The sequence below is a fragment of the Andrographis paniculata genome, unplaced genomic scaffold (genome assembly GCF_009805555.1).
Source record: "Andrographis paniculata isolate CXL003 unplaced genomic scaffold, ASM980555v1 Contig79END, whole genome shotgun sequence".
Lineage (NCBI taxonomy): Eukaryota > Viridiplantae > Streptophyta > Magnoliopsida > Lamiales > Acanthaceae > Andrographis > Andrographis paniculata.
In genome coordinates, this window is record NW_026137616.1 from 1,089,598 (window position 1) to 1,112,909 (window position 23,312).

Below are 23,312 nucleotides of genomic sequence, written 5' to 3' on the forward strand. Positions count from 1 at the left end.
TAAATAAATAAAATATTACCTTGATAAGAGAATAAATAAAATAATTTACAACAGAATAGCATCTCCGACCTTAGCTCAGTTGGTAGAGCGGAGGACTGTAGTGTGCTAGCTGTCATCCTTAGGTCGCTGGTTCGAATCCGGCAGGTCGGATTTTTTTTAATATTTATTGGATTTGGGCCTACTGTTTATCTTAGCCCAAATACATTGCGGCCCATAAATTTGGGTCTTAAATATTGTTAGGTCGGGCCAAAATTTCAAAGTGCTCTGGTGCTTCATTTCTTAACATTTTTAGATTTGGACCTATTGTTAATCTTAGCCCACATACATTGCGGCCCATAAATTTGGGTCTTAAGTATTGTTAGGCCGGGCCCAAATTTCAAGTGCTCTGGTGCTCAGCTATGGCTAAAACAAGCTGGGCGTCTTGCTTCTAGCAAAAACCTCCGCCACAGAAATCCAGGGACGACGACTGACGACCTTGTCAAGTTGTCGAGATTGGCCATGGCTGTGTTTCTTGGCCACAGAGCCATTGCCATGGCGTTATCTTTATCCCTCTCCAAGCACTGCCTGCTCAGTTGTCCCTCTTCGGCTAGGCTGCTCTCTCATTTCTCATCCAAATGCCATTTCAATGTTTCTCCATCTTTCGCGATCCTCAATCGCACGAGCGGATTGCGGAGAGCAAAATTCTCTGCCGTCGCCACGGAAGTTACTGAAAAGCCTACGGTGCCGCCTCCGGGAGAGGACGGAGACGCCAATGTCTCCGAGAGGAGAGTTGTCCTTCCTACTAATGAGTCTTCTGAGAAACTCCTCAGGATTCGTCACACGGTATATGATTGATGAGTTTTGTCACCTTTTTCCCTCATACACTGGACGGTTTAGTGAACTTGGAGGAATTGCGTTTTCTGAGCTTTGATTTAGTATGAGTTGTATGTGTGAGAATCAGAGTAAGAAACAAGTACATAGGACAAGTTAATTATGAGTCTCTTGTTCATAATTTGTTAGTCTGGGATGCTAATTCGTTACTTCTTTTTTTAATTATGTGTTGATTCTCCTTGAACGCAGTATATGCGTCGAATTTGCTTGTAGAGTTATGTATGGCTTCTGAAGCGTCCCCTCTTGATCGCTCGTGATTCTGGATGATATATCATTCCAAAATTCAATTTCATGTCAAATGCAGTGTGCTCATGTAATGGCGATGGCCGTTCAAAAAGTCTATCCTGATGCAAAAGTTACAATTGGCCCCTGGATTGAGAATGGCTTTTATTACGACTTCGATATGGAGCCACTGACTGATAAGGATCTTAAGAAAATTAAGAAAGAAATGGTGAGCTTTATGTCCAGTTTCGAGTAGGACATTTTGTGCTATTAGCTATCTCATTATAGTCGCAGAGATATTCAGTTTTGGCTAAGTAATGTATTTCTTGAATCCCATGTAGGATCGTATTATTGGTAAGAGATTGCCCTTAATTAGAGAAGAAGTTAGCAGAGATGAAGCTCAACAAAGGATTATGGCTGCAAACGAGCCCTACAAGATGGAGATTTTGGACAGCATCAAAGAGGAGCCAATCACCATCTATCATATAGGTGAGTTAACTTGATCTTCTATAGAAAATTGGCCATTTTTCTACATTTATGCTTAAGAAGATTATCTTGAGCAAGTCATATTTGTGGTAATGTTTATTCTACGATTAACTCTTAAGTGCGCCTTTTGTATACTGAAACATTATTTATAATTATTTCTTTTGTCACTTTGTTGGAATGTATGAATATGTGGTGAGCCTGCAGCGATCAGATACTCTGAAATATGATTCTACTTTTATTTATTCCTCAATACTGACATGTCAGGTAATGAATGGTGGGACCTTTGTGCTGGTCCTCATGTTGAATCTACCGGAGAAATCGAAAGAAAAGCAGTAGAACTTGAGTCTGTTGCTGGGGCTTACTGGAGAGGAGACACAAATAAACCAATGCTGCAGAGAATTTACGGAACAGCATGGGAGAATGAGGAACAACTGAAAGCTTATCTTCACTTCAAGGAGGAAGCTAAAAGGCGAGATCACCGTCGAATTGGTCAGGATCTTGACCTGTTCTCTATACAGGTATCCTATTTATGAAGTCCCAATATATCCAGAGTGTTATAATTCTCAAATATGCTTTCATTGTTGGAAGTTGTAAACTTCAATACGTTTGAAAGTGAGGTTAGATTGACTTGAGCATAACGTGGTTTGGTCTAAGTCATCCTGTTGTTGATGCATAGCATTTATTTAAGATTTTTCCAATTTCATCTGAGATGATTGACCAATGTATCATAGATAAATGGCCACAGGATGAGGCTGGTGGGGGTTTGGTTTTCTGGCATCCCAAAGGTGCTATTCAAAGGCACATAATTGAAGATTCCTGGAAAAAGATTCACATACAGCATGGCTATGACCTGCTCTATACCCCCCATGTTGCAAAAGCTGATCTTTGGAAGATCAGCGGTCATCTGGATTTTTACAGAGAGAACATGTTTGATCAGATGGAGATAGAGGAAGAACTTTATCAGCTCAGACCGATGAATTGTCCTTACCATATACTGGTTTACAAACGGAAACTACATTCATACAGGGACTTTCCAATCAGGGTTGCAGAGCTTGGAACAGTGTATAGATATGAGTTATCTGGCAGCTTGCATGGTCTTTTCCGAGTAAGAGGATTTACACAGGTATCTCTCTGGTTTTGTTTGTTGAAATTTTTTATAGATCGCCCTCCCTCCTGTATGGCATGCCGGATGCATCTCAATTTAGTTTTACTTTGATCTTTTTACAGGATGATGCTCACATATTTTGTTTAGATTATCAAATCAAAGATGAAATTAAAGGTGTGCTGGATCTTACAGAGGAAATACTGCTGCAATTTGGTTTTGATAAATATGAAGTAAACCTCTCAACGAGACCAGAGAAATCTGTGGGAGATGATGAAATATGGGAGAAAGCAACAGTTGCACTACAGGATGCTTTAAATGACAAAGGTTGGGATTATCAGATAGATGATGGTGGTGGAGCTTTCTATGGTCCCAAAATTGATCTCAAAATCGAGGATGCTCTGGGGAGAAAGTGGCAGTGCTCAACAATACAGGTACTATTGATTGGCAAATTTCCATTTTGTTAGATCCCCAATGACCTCATAAAAAGAAAGTTCAAGCCTATAGTTTTCATCTAGCAATTCATTATTTATCCTCCATCACTTTTAGCAAATGTACATGAAGCACAAATTTCTGAGAAGAAAAGTTCGACCTTATTTTGGGGGCTTATTTGATTCAAATGCAACTTGTCATTTTGTGTGGAATATGTTTTTTGTACAGGTTGATTTTAATTTGCCTCAGCGCTTCGACATCACATATGTTGATTCAAATCAGGAGAAGAAGCGACCAATCATGATACATAGAGCAGTACTAGGGTCCTTGGAGCGGTTCTTCGGTGTTCTTATAGAGCATTATGCTGGAGACTTTCCTTTATGGCTTTCTCCAGTTCAAGCTCGAGTTCTACCTGTAACTGACACACAGGTAACATATATGTGCCCTCCATTATATATGCCTAATAATAAATCAAACTTACTGATATCTACTACTTAATGATGCTTTTATGGTTGACCTTTAACCTCATGAACTAAACAACTGGAACATGTACCTAAAACTAGCATTCAATTAGTTACCTACCAGATTTACTTATTCCTTACCATATATGGTGTGTGAACTGTTAACAGCTCGAGTACTGCAATGAGGTGACCAAAAAATTGAGAGCTAGTGGAATTCGGGCCGAAGTTTGCAGTGGTGAGAGGCTGCCCAAACTTATTAGAACCTCAGAAAAACTAAAGATTCCATTGATGGCAGTAGTCGGGCCAAAAGAGGTTGAAACGCAGTGCGTCACAGTTAGATCCAGGTTTGGTGGAGAGTTGGGAACTATGCAAGTAGATGAATTCATTTGCAGAGTAAATCATGCTATTGAAACCAGGACTTTCCTTTAATCATTCATGTAACTGAATTAAGTGGTGCACCAATGGCTTGTGCTCGTCTATGACCGATCAAAGAACCGAGTGCATATCCATTCTGGTGCTTTACATAGTAGATTGAAGGTTGGCTGGAGAAGCTAGCTAGTTATACAAGAATTTCTTCTATCATAGCAAACTAACAATAATAGCATGCCTGTATTTGTATGTGATATTTATTCTATTCTATTGTGCTGCAAAGATTTTGTAGTAAAACGTCAACAGTCAATTTGTTATGATAGGTTATACACACATTGATGGTTTAAGGCTGCAAGTTTTTGCATATACCTAGTCAGAAAATGATCTCTAGAGATCATTATAAGTTGATTGCATCTCCGTACATGCCAACCTTGGAATTAAGCATTGGTTCAACGCATATCAGGAGAAATGATAAAACCAGAAATAAATTAAGGATCCAATCCTAGAGATAGTCGCGCATTCTATATTCATGCATTATAAGCTCTCATTACTTCCTAAACTAGCGTCGAATGAATGAATATGAAGAAGCATAAGGTAGAATCACAATTCAACAAAGTTAAAAGTTCAAGTTATAGATTTTTGCCGAATAAAAAGGTTCCCATAATATGGGGACCAGGATTAGTATTATCCTCCTCCTGCAATTTCATGCTTAAATCTGTACATACCTATGAATCTCTTGATGGAAAAGACTGGAAATTAAATTTCCATCTTGTTTCCATTTTCAAGTTCTCGCCAAACCTGTAGTTTTGGCCCGGCGACTGACTTGCAGGTTACTGCAGGAACTTTGCCATACCTCAGGTCTTCTTAGACCTCTGAAATTGTTTCGGTCTGAGGAACTTCAGCCGCAGGTTTCAGAAAAGCTCCGCACCAGTTCTCTTTCCCATCGCATGCTTCACTTTCGACCTTGCATCTCTTGGCTGCTGAGACTTCTTCGGCTCCCAGTTCACATTCAGCTGGACGATGTTCCTCTGGAGGAGATTCTGTCGCCTTATCTGATTGGCCACTGTCTGTTCCATTGAGCAGTTCGGCTTCCCCTTGAAGAAGCTCCTCCGGTGTTGCAGCAGGGTCGAGATCCCAGCAACCATCTGGCAAGTTCTTCCCTTCAACTTTAAGAGAGCATGACGGGACCTGGTGTGAGAATCGTAGCATCTCTCTTCTTGGGATCCATCTGATGGCACTTGTGTTTGGATTCCTCTGGTATACGGTTTTGTAACCTTCGAGTTTAATTAGAGGAGTTACCCAAACACCATTTTCATCGGAATAGTCAGCAAGAACCTCGACCATTTCGTACTGGTGCCTCACTTCAGCTGGGGTTGCGCGGTTCCAATCTGGCGACCAGTTCCGGTAGACAGCCCATATGTCACCAAGCCGGGGATAGATTCTTACACAACCTCCCCTACCGGCTTTCTCCTTGCTCAGAAGATGCGAGAAGATGTTAACATGTTCAACTGTTTCAGAGTGGAAGACCCGGAAGCTTCCACAAGATTTGGTGAATCCGCAATCCAACCAGTTCACAGGCCCGAACTCGCCATCCGATTTTGAGCTCAAGTAGCTTATATAAATCTTGAAAGGATTCACTGAGATGATTTCACGAATTAGACAGTACAAGCGAGGCATGCCGTCTTCTTCATCGTACAGAGCCCAAATCTGCTTCGGCTTAAAGCATTCTTCTGATCTATCCTTGTCAAAATCATGAAAGTCAGAATCCGGAACTGTTATTGACATTGAAGCAGACCTCTTCAGTTCCGGGTGAGAACCAACATGGGTTGCACCGGATACTTTAACCCCCTCGTTGTATTTCAAAACCTCGCCGTGCGCGATTCTCTTCTCAGCCTCTGCAGCATCAGCCTCCGAAATTAATCTCATTTCTTCCACTTTCTTGATGATTTCCAGTCTCGCCTTACTAATCAACAAGCGCCGAGTATCAATTACAGGGACAGCTGGAGGGTGTCTGATTGTAGCATCAGTTGGAGACGAAAGCTTGGGAGAAGATCTAAATGGCAAATCCCCGTTCGCCATTTTCACCTCTGATGTAGCATTCACGCGACATTCTCCATGGCCATAAGCAGGCAAGCTTCCAAAGTCGACTTTAATCTTCTTTGGTGGTCTACCACGCCGTGGTCTTGATGCATCATGTTGATTAGTGTACCCATTAGGTGCTGCGAGACCCGTGGACTTTATCTTGTCGTGCTTTCCATTTACCTTAGTTTTGTTTGCCTCTCCGTTGGCTTGACAAAAGACAAAGGACGATGCAGAGAGACCATTAGGATCCGCGCTGCCGGTGGATTGCGCAGTCGAGTTGCCCTGAAATGATATATTTGAGACATACTCAGGCCTATATCCAGCAGTATGTCCAGTGGATCCATTAGGAGGGCAATATCCCATGTTTGCGGGAACATATGAAACTGTAGAACCATGGCTTCCATACCCATTTTCAGGCGGATAAGTGTAGGTGCTATATGGGAAGGAGCTACTCATCGGGGCTAGCCCAGTTTCTACAGCAACAAAGACACCGCGACAGTTCTTGCAAGAAAGCCGCTTGTTCACATATTTCCTTAGATACTCGTACTGAACATGGCAGGATGTACAGACCGTCCAAAACGTATCCAACCTGGAATGAGTTGGGAACTTGGAACTGTTGTCATAGCCAGATATCCCGGAATTGTAACCTGCAAACAAACTTCTCCTCTGATCATAAGAGCTTCTTTTTGCACCATCGGATAATTGTGTCCATGCTTCAGAGACGAGCCTAAATGCCCCGTCAGCTCCAACAGTTCTGTTCTTATCAGGATGGAGCATCACTGCCATCTTCTTGTACTGTTTCTTCAGCTTCGGCTTTTCTGCAGTTGGATCCACTCCAAGGATCGAATAGAAATCATACTCTCCGTTGATTTTTGCCTCAGAAGCAACGTACACTCCGAATGTGGCCACCATTTGTGAAATACCCTCCAGCTCAGGACACATCATTTGAGCTTTTAAAGCATAGTTTTTTGCACTGATGAAGTCTTTCTCCGAAAACTGCTTCTCAGCCATAGATTTGGCTCTCAATGCTTCCTCCATTTTCGATTCCATCTCAACTTCAGCTTTAAACACAACACTCCACAAAAGTTTCAACAAATCCTACAAGCTGATTATGCTGGGCAAGAATCCGTTCAGATTCCACCAGGAATACACATTATTGTATCTGCAGATTACAAAGACCAGACTGTTGGATATCCTCTGTTTCTTCATAAATCGACATAGCTTTATTTCACATCAAGTTTTAAGTGTTCAGCTCTAGAAACACGAAAAGAAACTCTCCAGCTCAAAACCAAAACTTCTACTTCAAAAGCATACATTTTCGCTCAATAACTATTAATCAAAAGAGCAAAATTTTCAACAGCTCCAGCTTCAGAAAACCAAAAAAAAAAAAAAAAGCAGAAATCACATAAACAGATAACTCAGAAAAGCAATACTTCATTTTCACTGAATCTACCTTCTAAAAAATTCCGCCCAGGTCAATACATTATCAAGCGTAATTCAAATCACACCAAACAACTCTGAAATTTTAGCATAATGTCTAAATACCCAAAGATCTAACCTAAAACGGCAAAAAACAGTAAAGAACTCATTTTCAATTCAAAATAAAGAAACTGGACTAGAAAAAAGCATACCGAGATTTAGGGGGGAAAACCTGAATCAATTTTTTGCTACAAATTTTCTCGATCCTCAAAAACTAGCAGCAGATCTACACATAGCACATGTTAAATCCGAAAAATTAAATTCAACCAACAACAAGAGAAAAAAATTCCATCAGTACATAATACAGAAAGATACCCCCTAAATTACCCCTCTAAAATAATGAAATCTTACTCAAAGTTAAGTACAAAACAGGTGAGCAGCAGAAATGGTCTGATGATTTCTCCGGCGGTGGCTGACGGCGGAAAACCTCCGTCCAAACGCCAAGAAAAAAAAAAATTTAAAATAAATAAATAACTGTAGGGAGTTTTTATTTAAAGTAGCAGTACAACCACAACTATATCAATATGCAGCAGTTAAAAATATGTTTAATATATATATATATATATTAAATAAAATATATTAGGCAAACTATAATTTATATTATTAATATTATTATCTCTATCCACTTTTTTAAAATTCATTTTATCTTTAAACCATTTTTCTATATTTTTATCTCATAATTTTGATCTGACATATTATTTTAATTAACATTTTGATTCCTACTTCATTATTACTTTTTAATTATATAATTTACATCTTTATATTTTCAAGTACTCTCTCCACTTTATTATTTTTTACTACTTTATTATTTTATTTTTTTCAAATCAATGTTAAACTTCATATATTTTTTATTGAAATTAACCATCAAGCTATAAAGAAAAGGAAAAAAAAAAAATTACAGATATAATATTCCACAATTACAATGATTATTTATATAACTATATTGAGTTTTTTTTTATTTATTAAATTTCATAATTATATATCAAATAAGTTGATAAAAAATTGCTATTTTATTAATCAATATTTCATTAAACTCTTCTTGTTTATTCAATATATCTTAATTATAAAATAGTTATTTCACCAAAATATATTAAAGATAAACTTATTTTGTAAGTTAAATTTTTATTATTATCAAAATACTTCAACACAAATCAAGAAAATATTTCCAAAATATTTACATATTCATATTATATATTCTCTAAATGTTATAGCCTGTGTTATTATAATTAAATAACATATATTTTCTTTTCTTTTTTTCATTTAATTACTGGAAATTGTCAATAATAATAATAATAATAATAATAATAATAATAATAATACAAATCTGCCGTCTTTATTACTTTATTGTTTTTATTATAATTAGTTGAGGGAACTTCAAACTTACAATTACTAAGGGTTATGCTAACGTACGCCGTTATGCGCAGGGCACACCTTGCTCCTTTTCCAAAATTTCAAATATTATACATAATTTTTCTTATATAATTATTTTACAAATCGAATTACGACAATAAATGGTGAGAGAAAGAAAAAAATATATATATGTAATAGAAAAATATAAATAATAAGAGAGAGTATAAACTATAAAGTCATAATAATAATTTAATTTATATGGTGTTGGGATGTTGGGACTAACATGGGTTTGTGGGCCCCACATTAAAATTGTTATGGCTTATGTTCTGCACTACTTTATAAAATAATAAATAATTGGGATGTTGAAATTAGGAAAAAAAGATTAAAATTTTTATTTTTAAATATTAATATTTGATGTTGCAACTTGCACCAGCAAATTGTCATCCTCAAATATATCACCCAACAACGACTAATTAAACGAAATATATATATATATATATTCATTTTATGGAATGGAATATTGTAACAAAAAAAATTTCACTTATATCCTTTAGTTCAAACAAGCTAGAATGAACATATATTTATATATTTTGAATTATTTGTTCATTATGCTGTATTTGAATAAATAAGTAAGAGAAAACTCACCAACTTTTCTTTCATAAATTAGGCATTCTTTTATATATATATATATATATATATATATTATTTTATTTTATTTTTGTATTGATTGTTTACGATATTTCTATTTTTATATGTTGTTAACATGTGATGTCATTGTACAAAAGAGGGAATAGTTATTTCACTTTTCTTTTTGCATCAGATAGGGAAAATGTAGAGTATTTTACCTATGTCCTTTTTTTTTTCACCATTTTTTAGATATTGCATTAAAATTTTATTTTTTTTTTCAAAAAAAAAATGTATCGAATATTATTTTTAGTTAATATATATTTTCTTATATTATTTGAAATTATATACTAAAATAAAATAAAATAAAATCCACAATACATGTACGATAATATGTAATTAGCCCTTCTTGTCCCCATACACTTGTTTAGCCAAAATATGTCTATATGCAATGTGACATTGCAAATTTTTGTTTATTGAAATTATTAAACTCGTGTCTGAATTTGCTGATATATATATATATTATATTAAAATCACTTTACTGATAATAATATATTATATATGGTGAAAAATAATGAGCATTTCAAACATTAATTAATTAAATATTGAATGAGTGTTAATTTAAATAAAATTGAAAAGGAGTCACCTTTATTTGTCAATATAGCAGCATCTTACAAAATAAAATTTAAAATTGATTATTTGTTTGTTTAATTTCACGTTACGTATCCTGTACATTTAAGTTACAATCAATTTAATGATTTAATTAATTTGTTTAATTTAGTAGTTTACATATGATTTGATATGATCTTATTGATAAGGTTGGAGCATATATAAATATTTTATTTTATTTTTTAAATTAAAAAGCATTTATTATACGTGTTGGACCAGTCACTTAAAATATTAATATATATTATAAATCATCACCATTTCTTTATTTATTACCATCCATTAATTTTCCTATGAAATATTCTCCTATTTTCCAAAGCAAAGATGCTCCTCCAGCCTTTCAGTCAAATGATTCAAAAAATATACGTCTCCTATTTTGTTTCTTACAAAATTTATTTTCTCATTACATACATTAAAAAATTTAAATTAATCATATTCAAATTTGAATTTGAAATATTAATTAACATTCCTACACATTAGGGTTTCCTTACTTATTACTTATTCAGTTCCAATACAATAGTGTTTTGTTTGTCTCAAAACAATAGTCTATTTCCATAAATAACTATATCAACATAAAATTATTAATACTTTTTCATTATTATTATACAATTGCCACTACTTATTATACTAATATACTTACAAAGGCAAAAAAGTCATTTGTCTTTATTTTTTACCAACTACCAATATAATATCAATATTTTTTAAATCTCGTACCCAACACAACAACAAGACTATACTTTTGGGACGGGGGAGTATTATATTTTAAATATGTATATAAATTATTACTTTCAAAATAAAATAATTTCTGAATATACATATATATTTTTAAAAAAATCACTTTCTCATTAAACCCTACCAACCAACAAATTGAACTTCCCATTGCTGCATTCATACCACATATTATTATTATTATTATTATTATTATTATTATTATTATTATTATTATTAACTTGATATTTTACTTTTGAGTTGCTTAATTGTTACTGCTCTTCAACTAAATATGATTTAATAAAAAAGAAATGTAGTGGTGAATTAAAATCGATACTAAATATAATTAAATTAGGAATCTACTTTATGTTGTTACTGGTTGTGTTATATTTATATATGCCATGCTATACTTTTTGTGCTTTCTTTATTGTAAAGTAATGCATCACCATTATATTTTTACATATAATTAACTATAAAAAAAATTATTATATAATTTACCTTGTAATAATAAACATATACATATAATAAGCACTATTTTGTAACCAAATACAAAGATTTTACACATTATGTTTTGACTAATATAAAAACAAATTAAGTAATATATCTATATTTTCTTTTGGAAATTTGATTTCATTTTTTTATTTAATACAATTATTACGATTCTCTGTAAAAATACACTATTTTTTACACAACATCTACATCTGATATTCAAAGAGCTGGTAACATAAAATGGAAAATTCGTTTTCATTTAATTTTGAGTATTTCCAATCCAAAACAAACTCATAACTTTTTTTAAGCCCACAGGACAGATGATATATGGGCTTAAACATAATGAAAAAATCTAAATGCGAATAACTAAAGCCCAATATGAGAAAACAATTTCACTATTTTATTTAATTTGTCTTACCATTGGTGATATATGGGAATTCTTATTTATACATAAATAGTGCTTGGACTTTGGTTGTATTTTTACTAAATTATAAAAATCTTAATTATTATTATTTTTCAATGTTATATAAACAATCGTTTTTCTACGAATAATAAAATTGACAAAATAGTACAATACAAATAATTAAATTAAATGAAATATTTTATCGAAGCTTAATATCAATAAAATGAATAAAAGCAAAAAAGCGTCAAATTGATTCATGATTTATATATATTTATTTTGTTTGAATACAAAATAATAATAATAATAATAATAATGTGATTTTAAATTTTACTCTGAAGTCAAACGTTCACGGCTTTGCATAGGAACATGAGCGACGACGGCGGCGACGGCGACTCGCCGGCCAGCCTTCCTCCTCCGCCTCCGCCTCCGCCACCACTTCCGCCGCCGCCTCCGCTGCTTCCGAGCAACACTCTCTCGTAGTAATCCACACAGAACAACGACAAAGCAAGCTCGACCTCATGTCGAGTCCATACCTTCCCCTCGGCCTTTCGTTTCCCCAATCGGCCGACCACCGGCTTCACGCACAGCATATACAGCCTCCGGTAGCCTCCGAGCGCCGCAACGACAGTTCTAACACCGTCAGGCGGCGGCGACAGGTGCGGAAAGCAGAGGTGCTCCCATAGCGAGTCGTTCCGAGTCAATGCGCACCAGAGGCGGCAAACGCAGGCGGCGACACCGAGCGAGCGGTCGTCGAGGCGCTTCAGAATTTCAATTAGCAGATCTACGTTGTCGTTGATGCAGAACCTCGCCTTCTTCTCCAATCTCTCCTCAATTTGTCGAAGCTGCTGCACATTGCTCCGAATTCGCACAACTAAACTCGAAGAAGACATTTCCCCACCTCAATTAATTACCCTAATAAGAATAGCAATGCTCAAAGTGAAGAAGTGGCGGTTCCCTATATATATATATATATAATAATAATAATAATTTAGCAGGCAAAATATATAAAATTATACTATAAAATAAGAAATAATTAATAAATAAATGAATGCGTAACACATAATTAATTAGTTAAAAATAATAAACACTACTTAATACTTATATGTGAAGAAATAATTAATAATAATTATGATTTAAGAAAAATATTAATTGAGAGAGAGAAGGGGGGCATCTGAGAGAGAAGGGAAGAGGCCAAAGGAGAAGAAGACAATGGGAATAGGCATGCAGGCACAGGCTAAACTTAGCTACTGTGTTGTAGTATGAATATATTGAGTATTAAATAATTATAGTATTGGATTAATACGCTGATTGATAGTATATATACATAGAAAAATAAAATAAATAATTATATATTTGATACATATAATTATTGTTTGTATCGTTGTCTGTATTATGTGTGGATTTGACTATATGAGTGGGATATGGCCGTTGCTTAACATTTGTATGCTTCTGGGAAAGTAAACGTTGGTGTCATTTGTGTGCCTTAATTTCACATGTATGCATCTATTTCTACTGCTTAGGGTTTCTTTAATTTTGCATGGAACATATCCCAAAACCGACCTCTATTTTAGCTACACATTTATTTATTATTTTTTTTCCCTTTCATGTCACCATTTTATTATATTATATATTTGCCTCCCATTTCTATTCGACACACATTTATATATATATATATATATATATGTGCATTCAACTTCTTCACAGAGACGTATACAAATAATTAAAATTTAAAGATTTTCCCTTTTTTCAACTTTATGAATTTTAGGACATAGAACCTATTAATAATCGAATTAGCTTTCTATTGATTAAAAAGTAATAATATCATATATTCATATTGATATTATATTAATGTTAGAAACAAATAAGTTTATTAATAAAAACGTAAAGAAAGTTATTTTAGAGGTAACTATGAAATGAATACTATATATATATATAGGTCCTATATATCTTTTCACAACGATCAAATTTGTTGTCAACTTCCACAATCTTTTAACACAAATATACGACCTTTAGTGCTTGATAAATTATATATATAAAGAAATTGAGCCTAAAAATATGTCTTGTCTTTTATATGTTGACATTAAAACACATTATTTTCAATAAATGGGAATAGTATCCAATGCATATGAGATATTCATATGTAGTTGGTAGGAGTTGGGACCCTAACAAAGCCATGTCACAGCATTTTATGTCTGTCTTATTCATCCTTCATCTTATTACACACACTAAATATATATCTTAAAGGGTTTGAGGGTCCATTAAAAGGTAGTATAATAATGCAAGGTCTACAAGTAGTATATATATGTGTGTATATATATATATATATATATATAGAGAGAGAGAGAGAGAGAGAGAGAGAGAGAGAGAGAGAGAGAGAGAGAGAGAGAGAGAGATCAACACACACACACATCTCAGAACACTGTCCCTACCTAGCTACAAACATGTATACACTAGAGTTGAAACCCTGTATTTAAATAACAAATATAGAAAATCGATCCCACAAAAATCAGGGCCCTGAATTTAAAATAAAAATGAAAAATAAAAAGACAGACAGTAGAAATCTTCAGCAGTGTGGAAAAATCTTTTAACCCAAATTAAAGTGGCAATTGGTTTTTCTTTCTTTTTTTTTTTTTTTGATCTGATAGAGAGAGAGAGGGGAATGAAGCAGCTGATGCATGGGTGTTGTGTACTGTGTTGGCGGTTTGTTGGATGGGCACATTTCCACACACACACCCACATGTGTGTGTGCGTGTGTGAACAGGACACGACACGACAATGACATGGTTTGTAGTAGGGGCCAGCACCCAGGCCAATTAATTATATAAGTCGATGATATATATATATAATATGAAGTAATAATATACTAAGATATATATATAATTGCAGGCAGCCTAGCTTGCTCACTAACTCCCTCAACATGTATCATATGTACTTTGCAGAAGCATTGTTATTGTTTGTATTTGTATTTGTTCCAAATAATATGAATACAGGTCAAACATGCATCTATCAATCACCCCATATAATAATAATAATAATAATAATAATACTCCCTACATGAAACATTTGGGGCAAACTAGGAAGGATCCATGCAGGTTGGCACAAAACATGAGATATGATTTGACATGAATAATAACAATAATAATAATAATGTTTCTGAGGAGGGGATTGGTAGCCTATTAGTAAAGTAGGGTGGGGGGTAGTAGGGGGATGGGTGGGGTGGGGAGGTTGACTCTTCCCTTGTCATTAGCCTCATTACAATCATGTGGTATCCAAAGCACTTTGGGTCACACATATATACATGATATAATAATTGATCATTTGCTAATTTGGTGCATCATCATGTCAATAATATTTATACTTGTTTATTTATCTAAATCCTCCAAATTCTCTTAATGCAAGAACACATTGGGCCATTCGACTTCGTAGCATTTTAAAATTATATCTCAATATATCAGCAACTCCACCAAGAAATTGTGCAAATGCATGCATAAATAACTGCCCACATTAATCCACAATTAGAAAAATGAAAGACATACAATAATTGAATTAATTACGATTAAAGAAACAAGTAACCATATTTATTTATATGTATATTTAAAGATGAGTCAAAACTAACCAAAATGAAGAAACAAGGGATAAAAGGTAAGCACAAAAGTTGTTGCAAAAAGAAACAAGGCAGGGCAGTGGAGGGCAGAATTGTAGCAATCTCAACACTAGTTCCAAAAAGCACTTACACCCACTACAAGACAACTTCAGCAAAATGTATTTAGAATTCTCACAAGTCACAATTGCAACAAGAAAATTAAATGGCAAAACAACAAGTGTGTATCAGAAGAAATTCTCCCCTCACTAACATCCCAACTGATCCTTGTAATTTGGATACAGCCAACCATTGCACTGTATGATGGGTCCTATTCATCATTTCATCTCACCCCATTGGCATCTTCTCCTCTACCCCTTTCTCACACTTTTAACTAATATTCTTATCCCACCTTTATATAATTCTTTCATCTCTAACTACTTAATTATCTCCTAATTATTTCAATTTTATGTTTTAAACTTTTCTGCATGTCGCCCTGTATGTAATACATACACACAGATACACACCCCTATGAACCTAATCTTATGTATAGCATAGGTTGTCTGCAAGCGAAACATCAAGAAACCTTGATAAAACTGCAAAAGACATTCATTTACAAGATAAGCATTCTATGGCTTAAATGTAAGACCAACCTGTTATTGATATTTGTCAAGAATTGCGGAGTCCAGTTGTCTGTCGAAGCCCCCAAGATGAATCGGGTGTGTACATTTTCAGCAGAACCATTGGCAAGGAGCTTTTGCGAACCTTAATGAGATCATATGGGATGGTTTTGCATAGGGTTAACTATCAGCTTGAGTTGGATTCCTTGGCAAATGGGAATTCTACTTTAATGATGAAAGATGCTTTGTCAGCCTCCCGGAGGTATTGCACCGTACCATTCATAATCCTTACAAGCTTCTGGCTTATGTAGAGGCCAAGACCTTCTCTTGACACATTATTGCTATAGCAAAACATCTCCTGTATTAATTCCTTGGGTACTCCCGGAGATGGATGACTGATCCTGTCATGGGAGCACATTTTGGTTGATAATATAATAGTAAGTTTCAAGTCATTTAAATCAGCCGGCACAGGCAGTGTGTTCACAGATGACAATGGACTTTCAAACTATGAAACAATCACCTGCTTATTGCAGTTAATAATCTATGTATGTTAATTAGAGAAGAAACACCAGCAATAGATTGGTAGGTGTATCATGTGCTGTGTGGTACCAGTTAGAAAGAGAAGACGAGAGCAGAAAAATTACCTAAATTCCACATGGAGAACCTGCATTCGAGTCCCCACAAACTCTTTTGACGGGACTAGTTTGAAAAGAATTATTGAGCCTTGAAAATCTGGAGTAAACAAGAGAGCAGTAGCCAGAAAGTCTGCAAGCACTTGCTGAAGCCTCAATCCATCACCATATAGGAACATTGATGATACATCTGAAGGTAAATCGCAGATGATCTGCACTCGCTGCTCCCTACTTTGACTCATGACTTGATACAGGACCGCTTGTAAAGTTTCTCCAAGATTAAATTCATCAGAATTTATCTCGATGCAACTACGAAACCAGACATACAAAGATCAGAGCTGCAGAATCCTAATAGAAAAGAACTAAAAACTAGTACAGAAAAATTCTCCATTTACCATTTGCAAATTATGAATCAAAGTTTATAACACAGCCGCACTAATCCATTATATGTTCTGCCTCACCGTCGTATGCATGCATTGAAAACAACAGCTATCTGTGAAAGGACTTGAATGGTTTTGAACTCAAATCACTGATAAATCATCCGTACGCATAATACAAAACTTCATTTTACTTAAAAATATTATATTGTATAAATTTAAGAAGATGTGAAAAAATGAATCAATTAAGTCATTATAAGGAGAAAATACAAACAAGCCCAAATAAATTGGACAAATGTTCTTGACAGAAAAAAAAAAAAAAAAAAAAAAAAAAAGAAAAGGTTTTTGTCAGCGATAACTCTGTCATGAACCAATTCTAATGTTGGTTGGAGCACTAAACTAGAATGGGAGTAAGCTACAATAACATTATACTGGTATCATTATTTTCACCTAGCCATGTGCTAGCAAAAGCCAATATAGATAGAATGTGTGGGAGACCTTGCTTACGAAATATTTCATTTAATAAACTTATTGCTAAGTAAATCATACCTTTCTTCAATGCCTTCAACATCGGTGTCCCCCATGATTTTGGCAATTTGATCACAACACAATTGACTAATCTTTAATATCTGCTTCTGTTCATTGTTCAAATCTGTAGATGTCATCAGGTTGTGGATGCATTTTACCCCACTCAAAGGATTACTCATTTCATGGCGTATATAGGCTAACTTTCTTATGGTATTTGCTGCTGCCTGTTTGGCTATTTTTTGAACTTGCATAGCACGCTGAAGCTCAGGGCCACTTATATGCAAAAAGCACAACACTCCGCTGACCCTGCCTTCAGAATCTGTTCTCTTGTTTGCTGAAATCAATGCCTCAATATATTTTTGTTGCTGATCAAAGAATCCAAAGACTAATTTATCAGCATTTTGGCCAGCAATTACAGTATTCAGCAATATTCTGAGCTTTGTTAAAGTATCTGGATCTTTGACCTGGCAGCCAAACGGATGCTCTGTGAAGACCTCACCAAGAAGCATTTGCCCAATGGCTTCTTCCCTCTTAAGACCAGACAATTTTTGCATTGCATTGTTCCATTCCACACAAAGCCCGTTCTCGTCCATCATAAAAATAGGAGGAATGAGGGGGCATGGGCTTCTCATAATACCAACATAATCACCCTGTACACGACTATATTTGTCTAGTATCATCTTTTGCCCTGTAACATCTTGCCCAACAAAGCAAACCCCAACTATATTTTCTTTCACATCTCGACTGCAACATGCATTAGCAACCAAAGTGATAGGACCATCATTTTCCTGAGCACCAAAGGTTTTTAGCTTGATTTCCACATTCTTCTCTTCCTTACCTGCAATCAATAGTGGAATTGCCTGTGATGGACAGAGGTAGATGCTAAACCAAGCAAATGAGTGACGGGTCATTTCATCACTTGAATCTAGCTAACAGAATTTAGACCTGCAAACTCTTTATCAAGGATGAGTAACCATGCACCTAAAATTACGCAAACAAATACTTTAAACTAGCATAACTACGCCATGACACGTCCAAACAGCACAGGGAAAAATTGTCTTTAATACAAAAACTAAGATTTCTCAATCTAACTGCACTTTCCAGGAGCCAATTACTACATTTACATCTGAAGTTAGTTGCACCACTCAAGCTTAAAAATAAAAAGCATCTTTTTCAGGCAGCAACCAAGTTTAATAGCCTAAACCCCCAATTTCCTAAGTAACTGAGCATGTTCTCTATCAGGTGCCAAGTCTAAATCAATGGAAAGATAAAAACTCTTGCCTACAATTATTTTAAAATTGTTTTGGCATGAACATTCAGTCCTATCAATCAAGTAGAAGAGAACACCATATTTTATTCTGCAAAAGTAATACTTACATCTAAAAAGTTTATTTAATAATAATTAAAACAAAAAAAACACCACAAGTCATTGATGAAGGTACAGTAAATGTTATGCATCAGCTATTTTAATAAGTCTCTCCATCAAGGCAACCACTAGAAAAAGAATTGTGATAGGTATTAAAAAGGGAGGCTACATTTTTATGTGCTATTGTTGTAGACAGAAAGGCAAAAACTTCTGCTAACCTCCAGGGGTGCGCTGCACACAAAAATAAGTGAAAACGAATAAGTAGCTGCTAAATGACTCAAAACAAAGACCACTGGAGGTGACTCAAAAAACGCAAGCATTATTTATGAATCCACACAAGTATACAAAGAAGATCGAAAAAATAATTAAGATGACCAAATATCTCAAAATAACAACTCTATCTATGACATTATGATGTGGAAAAATAAAAGAGCAGATTTCCCCTAGAAGATAAGAGAGAAAAGAGTTGAAATTAGAAAGCGCTAGAATATATGGCAATGCTATGAAATACTGGTTATGTTATTACTAACTAACTAGTATAATCAATAAAAATAAATAAAATAAAAGGTTATACTGCAATATTAGGTTCCGACATCGATCATTGAATATGCTCACTCCATTCACCCTACATTCAACAGTTCCACTCCTAGATCATTATAAATATATTAGAGATTAAAAACCATAACAAATTTTATGCCGATGAACTAAAAACAAGACAAGCTTCGAGACTTGAAACATTACTTTCCCATTATTTGAATGCTCTAAACAAGTAAATAAATAACACGAGCAAGGGCCCAGCTTGTTGTTTTGGGCATTTCCCTATGACACCAAAAACCTTTACCATTAAACAGGCAACCTCGCAAAACCAAAATATCTCTTGTATACACACAGGTACAACACTTGACTGTTACATCCTAACTTCACATATTGCATATGTTTGACTAACAATTTAAAATAAATTATCACCCTTAATCCCCTATAGAATATGGCATTATCAATGTTTTATATGTCAGTATAGAGAATAACAGCACTTAAATGTAATATCCTAACACAATCTGTGTGCTATCCATAACTATGGTATAATAAGAAAAATAAAAAAGACACTATGTTCACATGCCTAAGAAGATATCCAAACATAGTGTAGGCTCCTTAAATAAAAATAGCACCACCTTGCAATGCTTGGGCGAGGGTGCGGTTCACTGGTTCAATTGCATCATCAACTATTAGGTCCACAAAGGGAGTACCAAGAACTTTATGTAGATCTAAACCAGTAAGCTCAGCCACTTTAGTATTCCAACCATTGATATTACCAGAGGCATCAACAGCCAAAATAGGTATTGATGCAGTTTCAATGAGATGCACCATTTCATTAGTTACAACACGCAGTTCATCAACCCTCTGTATACTTGTCTCCACTGATGGAACACTCACAATCATTTTTGAGTCACCTGCTAATTTTTCTTGCAAAGATTCTCTTAATATCAGCTGCAGTGAATGAATTGCATCCATTTCCACATCTTCCCATGGTAAGCTCCGATTCTTAACCACCTCCAGGAAGGCCTTAAATGATGACCTTGGGTGCATTTTTCTGCCATCATCCTTGTCACTAGGATCATGTTTTGCACCGCCCCACTTGATCTCTTTTTCTGTATGGGAGCGAAACCAAAACAGAAAATCACTAGTTGTAATTTTTATGGTAGCCATTCCACATACAGCATCACCAAGAATTGAAGCACCAGGATAGCCTGCTTCCATAAGGCTGTCAGTACTTAATCCAGTACTGTCAGCATGGGACACAAGAAGCCATTCAACTATATCCTTAATTTGTGACTCTAGAGGTGTGACACCAAGCAACCAGAACTTTTTCCGGTAGTATAGGGCTGCTCCATCACATCGCACAAGGTCCATAACATTTGGTGACTGAGTTATAATACCCATTGGAGCATCTCTTAATAGCAGATCACAAAGCACAGTTTGAGTTTGCAGTATGTGCCTCTCCCTGAGTTGAGCTTCCAGCTCGACTTCCTTGTTGATTTGAACACCGAAAACCTGAATCAAGAACTCACATGCATACCTCAAAGGAAAAGGGACAAACCTGGGGCTTGTATGGTGGCAGACTACCAAACCCCACAGCTTTCTACTCCTTTGCTGATTGCTGTTCACATCATCATCCTCGTCCTCCTCATTTATCATTACTGACATCACCAGTGATGCAATAGACCCCATGTTTTCCATATATTGTGCATGACACCCATGGGGAGCCCTTAGGGTTGATCCAGCCAAACTCAATGGTTGGGCCAATCCATCCTGAATTACCTTAACTGGATGTGCTAGACAATCACATATCATCCGAACCTTATTCTTCATGAAAAGGAATCTAGATGCTTGTGGTATATCAGTTGCAGGGTAATGCAAGCCAAGATAAGGTTCCAAATCAGGCCTACGGGACTCAGCCACAACCTCCCCATGATCATCCTCATGAAATTTATAAACCATGACACGATCATAATCAGTTAAATACTTTACCTCTCTAACTAATACATCACACAACAATGAGATATTTCCACTGGGCAGAGATTGTAGTTTCGATATGGCTTTGGCTGCAAGCTTGTATGATTTTAGTGCCCCAGCAGCAGTTACAGGCACATCAGAAGGGTTCACGGGTTCTAGATCTATGACTAACCCGACATCAATGTGGTGTAGAATGGCATAAAAAGGCTTGCCGGAGGTTCTAGTATGGACCAATATTGGGTTCAGCACATTGACCTCCCCAAAATTAGCTGCCTTTTGCAGTGCAGCGGCACCTAAAGATTTAAAAAGCAACCGAACATCAGTGCCTAAACTCAAAACCTCTTGCTGTTCCATGCTTGGAACTGCATGTGGCAGTAAGTCCAACATTTCTGGGGCGTTCTCGCTGTATGCCAAGACTCTGAAACTCTGTTCATCAATGGCAATCAAGCAACCAAAAGGCTGGATAAGGCTTCCTCTTTGCATCTTCTGAAGATAAGAAGACACGGTCGAAGAAGGAACATCACTGCCGGCATTGGAGGTATTAACAGAAGTTGAGTAATCAAATTGTCGCTCAGATTGCTCAAAATCTTCATGAAGCTTCGCATCAATTGGCGTCTGAGCCACTATACGAGCAATTTGTTTCGACTTAGCAGAGCTGCTCCTAGAACAACTCGTCTTGTTCGTGTTTGATTTGGATGACATCGCTTCTAAACCTCCTCAATCTCCCCAACCAACATAAGATAAGGAAGTGGCATAAAAGAAGGTCTTCTCTTAAAGAAATAACTAAACTGATTTAGTTCACAAACCCATCTATTCCCTCAAAAGCAAACCGACCCCAATAAGAAGGCACAAAACGAGGTACCCGCAAAAGCAACCATACCATCGTCACAAATTAATTAAGCTAAACTTCAAGGTGGGCCTTCCTCAAACAAGATAAATTCAACCTTGCCAAGAAACGATGAATACTCCCACTACACATAATCCAGAAATCCGAAATTCTAAAATTCCATACTGCATAGGGTTCAGAAAATGACAGTGAAGAACTGACCAGTAGGATAACTTTACAGCGCGTGAAGCTTGACAGCCAATACGGCCGAATTTCCTCTGCTTTTGTCCCCAAGAAAACGAAGGGAAAGACGACAGGACTCGCTGCAGTTAAAGAATATGCAGAAATCCTGGTGACCAATTGAACTCCCGTGAAGATTACAGCCACCGTTTCAGTGTTCTTCCGAAGATAGTTACAGAGGCTTTCGATATCGGCATCGGCATTTTTTTGCAGTATTATATTGTCAGCTGCCAGGTGAACTGACTGCATATAAATTTGTCTTTAATTTCACGTTTCTGGTTGGGTAAACGTAAAACTCAGTTCGGCCATGTTTGTCCGGTCTAACAAGACCGACTTTTGTTTGAGATAAGAGTTCATTAGAATTTAGGAAAAAATATATTTCTGACTACTATAAAACATATTGATTAATTAATTTCGACCTATTGAATTTTTTTTATTGATTTCGTTTAAATTAAGTTTAATATTTAAATAAAAATTTGAACATGATCCGTACCGAAAGAAAAAAAGTGATGGCACTGTTGGCACTGTTAAAAATGGATATGAACTTCCAAATTGGAAAATCAATTCGTTGTGAAATTTTGATTTTGTACAGCAAAATTTTGAATTGAATTAAAATAGTTGTTTAATGTGATATAAATATGTTTTTATATTTTGAAAGTAAAAATCATATTTTAATGTAATAAAATAAATAAAAATAAAATATTTGATTTGATATTTTAAAAAAAAAATTAAAATAAAAAAATTAAAAGTAAAATCTCATAAAAAAAAATTAAAGATAATAAGAAAAATTTCATATTCTTTTCAAACGTAGAACATATTCAACAAGTAGTCTGAACTTTTAAACCTTTCATGTTTACCAAAACAGCAGCAAAAAACCACGTTTGTTTGT

General features: G+C 35.4%; 4 protein-coding genes and 1 non-coding gene across 8 annotated transcripts; 2 read left to right on the plus strand and 3 right to left on the minus strand.

Annotated features, from left to right (window-relative positions):
- The first annotated feature begins 64 nt into the window (after positions 1–64).
- TRNAY-GUA (transfer RNA tyrosine (anticodon GUA)) lies at positions 65–150 on the plus strand. The gene is given in 2 exon segments: positions 65–101; positions 115–150. It is a non-coding gene; the product is annotated as a tRNA-Tyr (tRNA).
- Positions 151–427: 277 nt separating this feature from the next.
- Positions 428–4,273, plus strand: LOC127240201 (threonine--tRNA ligase, chloroplastic/mitochondrial 2). Its single transcript, XM_051258738.1, has 8 exons — positions 428–822; positions 1,175–1,321; positions 1,434–1,581; positions 1,843–2,096; positions 2,324–2,701; positions 2,806–3,114; positions 3,341–3,541; positions 3,742–4,273. The coding sequence occupies exons 1-8, from the start codon at positions 499–501 to the stop codon at positions 4,000–4,002; spliced, it is 2,022 nt and encodes a 673-aa protein (XP_051114695.1). The 5' UTR covers positions 428–498; the 3' UTR covers positions 4,003–4,273.
- Positions 4,274–4,555: 282 nt separating this feature from the next.
- Positions 4,556–8,025, minus strand: LOC127240200 (uncharacterized). 3 transcript variants are annotated; one of them, XM_051258735.1, is made up of 3 exons: positions 7,855–8,025; positions 7,656–7,729; positions 4,556–7,186 (listed from the first exon to the last, which is right to left on the minus strand). In XM_051258735.1, the coding sequence occupies exon 3, from the start codon at positions 7,072–7,074 to the stop codon at positions 4,807–4,809; it is 2,268 nt and encodes a 755-aa protein (XP_051114692.1). In that variant the 5' UTR covers positions 7,075–7,186; positions 7,656–7,729; positions 7,855–8,025; the 3' UTR covers positions 4,556–4,806. The 3 variants fall into 3 exon arrangements, with proteins under 3 accessions (XP_051114692.1, XP_051114691.1, XP_051114694.1); XM_051258734.1 differs by lacking the exon at positions 7,656–7,729; XM_051258737.1 differs by lacking the exon at positions 7,855–8,025 and having other exon boundaries at positions 7,656–7,848.
- A 3,967-nt stretch (positions 8,026–11,992) lies between these two features.
- Positions 11,993–16,094, minus strand: LOC127240245 (F-box protein SNE). Of its 2 annotated transcripts, none has more exons than XM_051258804.1 (2): positions 15,977–16,094; positions 11,993–12,655 (listed from the first exon to the last, which is right to left on the minus strand). In XM_051258804.1, exon 2 carries the CDS (start codon positions 12,631–12,633, stop codon positions 12,082–12,084), a length of 552 nt encoding a protein of 183 aa, XP_051114761.1. In that variant the 5' UTR covers positions 12,634–12,655; positions 15,977–16,094; the 3' UTR covers positions 11,993–12,081. The 2 variants fall into 2 exon arrangements, with proteins under 2 accessions (XP_051114761.1, XP_051114762.1); XM_051258805.1 differs by having other exon boundaries at positions 11,993–12,698; positions 15,977–16,071.
- LOC127240244 (phytochrome C) lies at positions 15,440–22,697 on the minus strand. Its single transcript, XM_051258803.1, has 4 exons — positions 20,016–22,697; positions 17,502–18,318; positions 16,588–16,884; positions 15,440–16,344 (listed from the first exon to the last, which is right to left on the minus strand). Exons 1-4 carry the CDS (start codon positions 22,057–22,059, stop codon positions 16,131–16,133), a joined length of 3,372 nt encoding a protein of 1,123 aa, XP_051114760.1. The 5' UTR covers positions 22,060–22,697; the 3' UTR covers positions 15,440–16,130.
- Between the last annotated feature and the right edge of the window lie 615 nt (positions 22,698–23,312).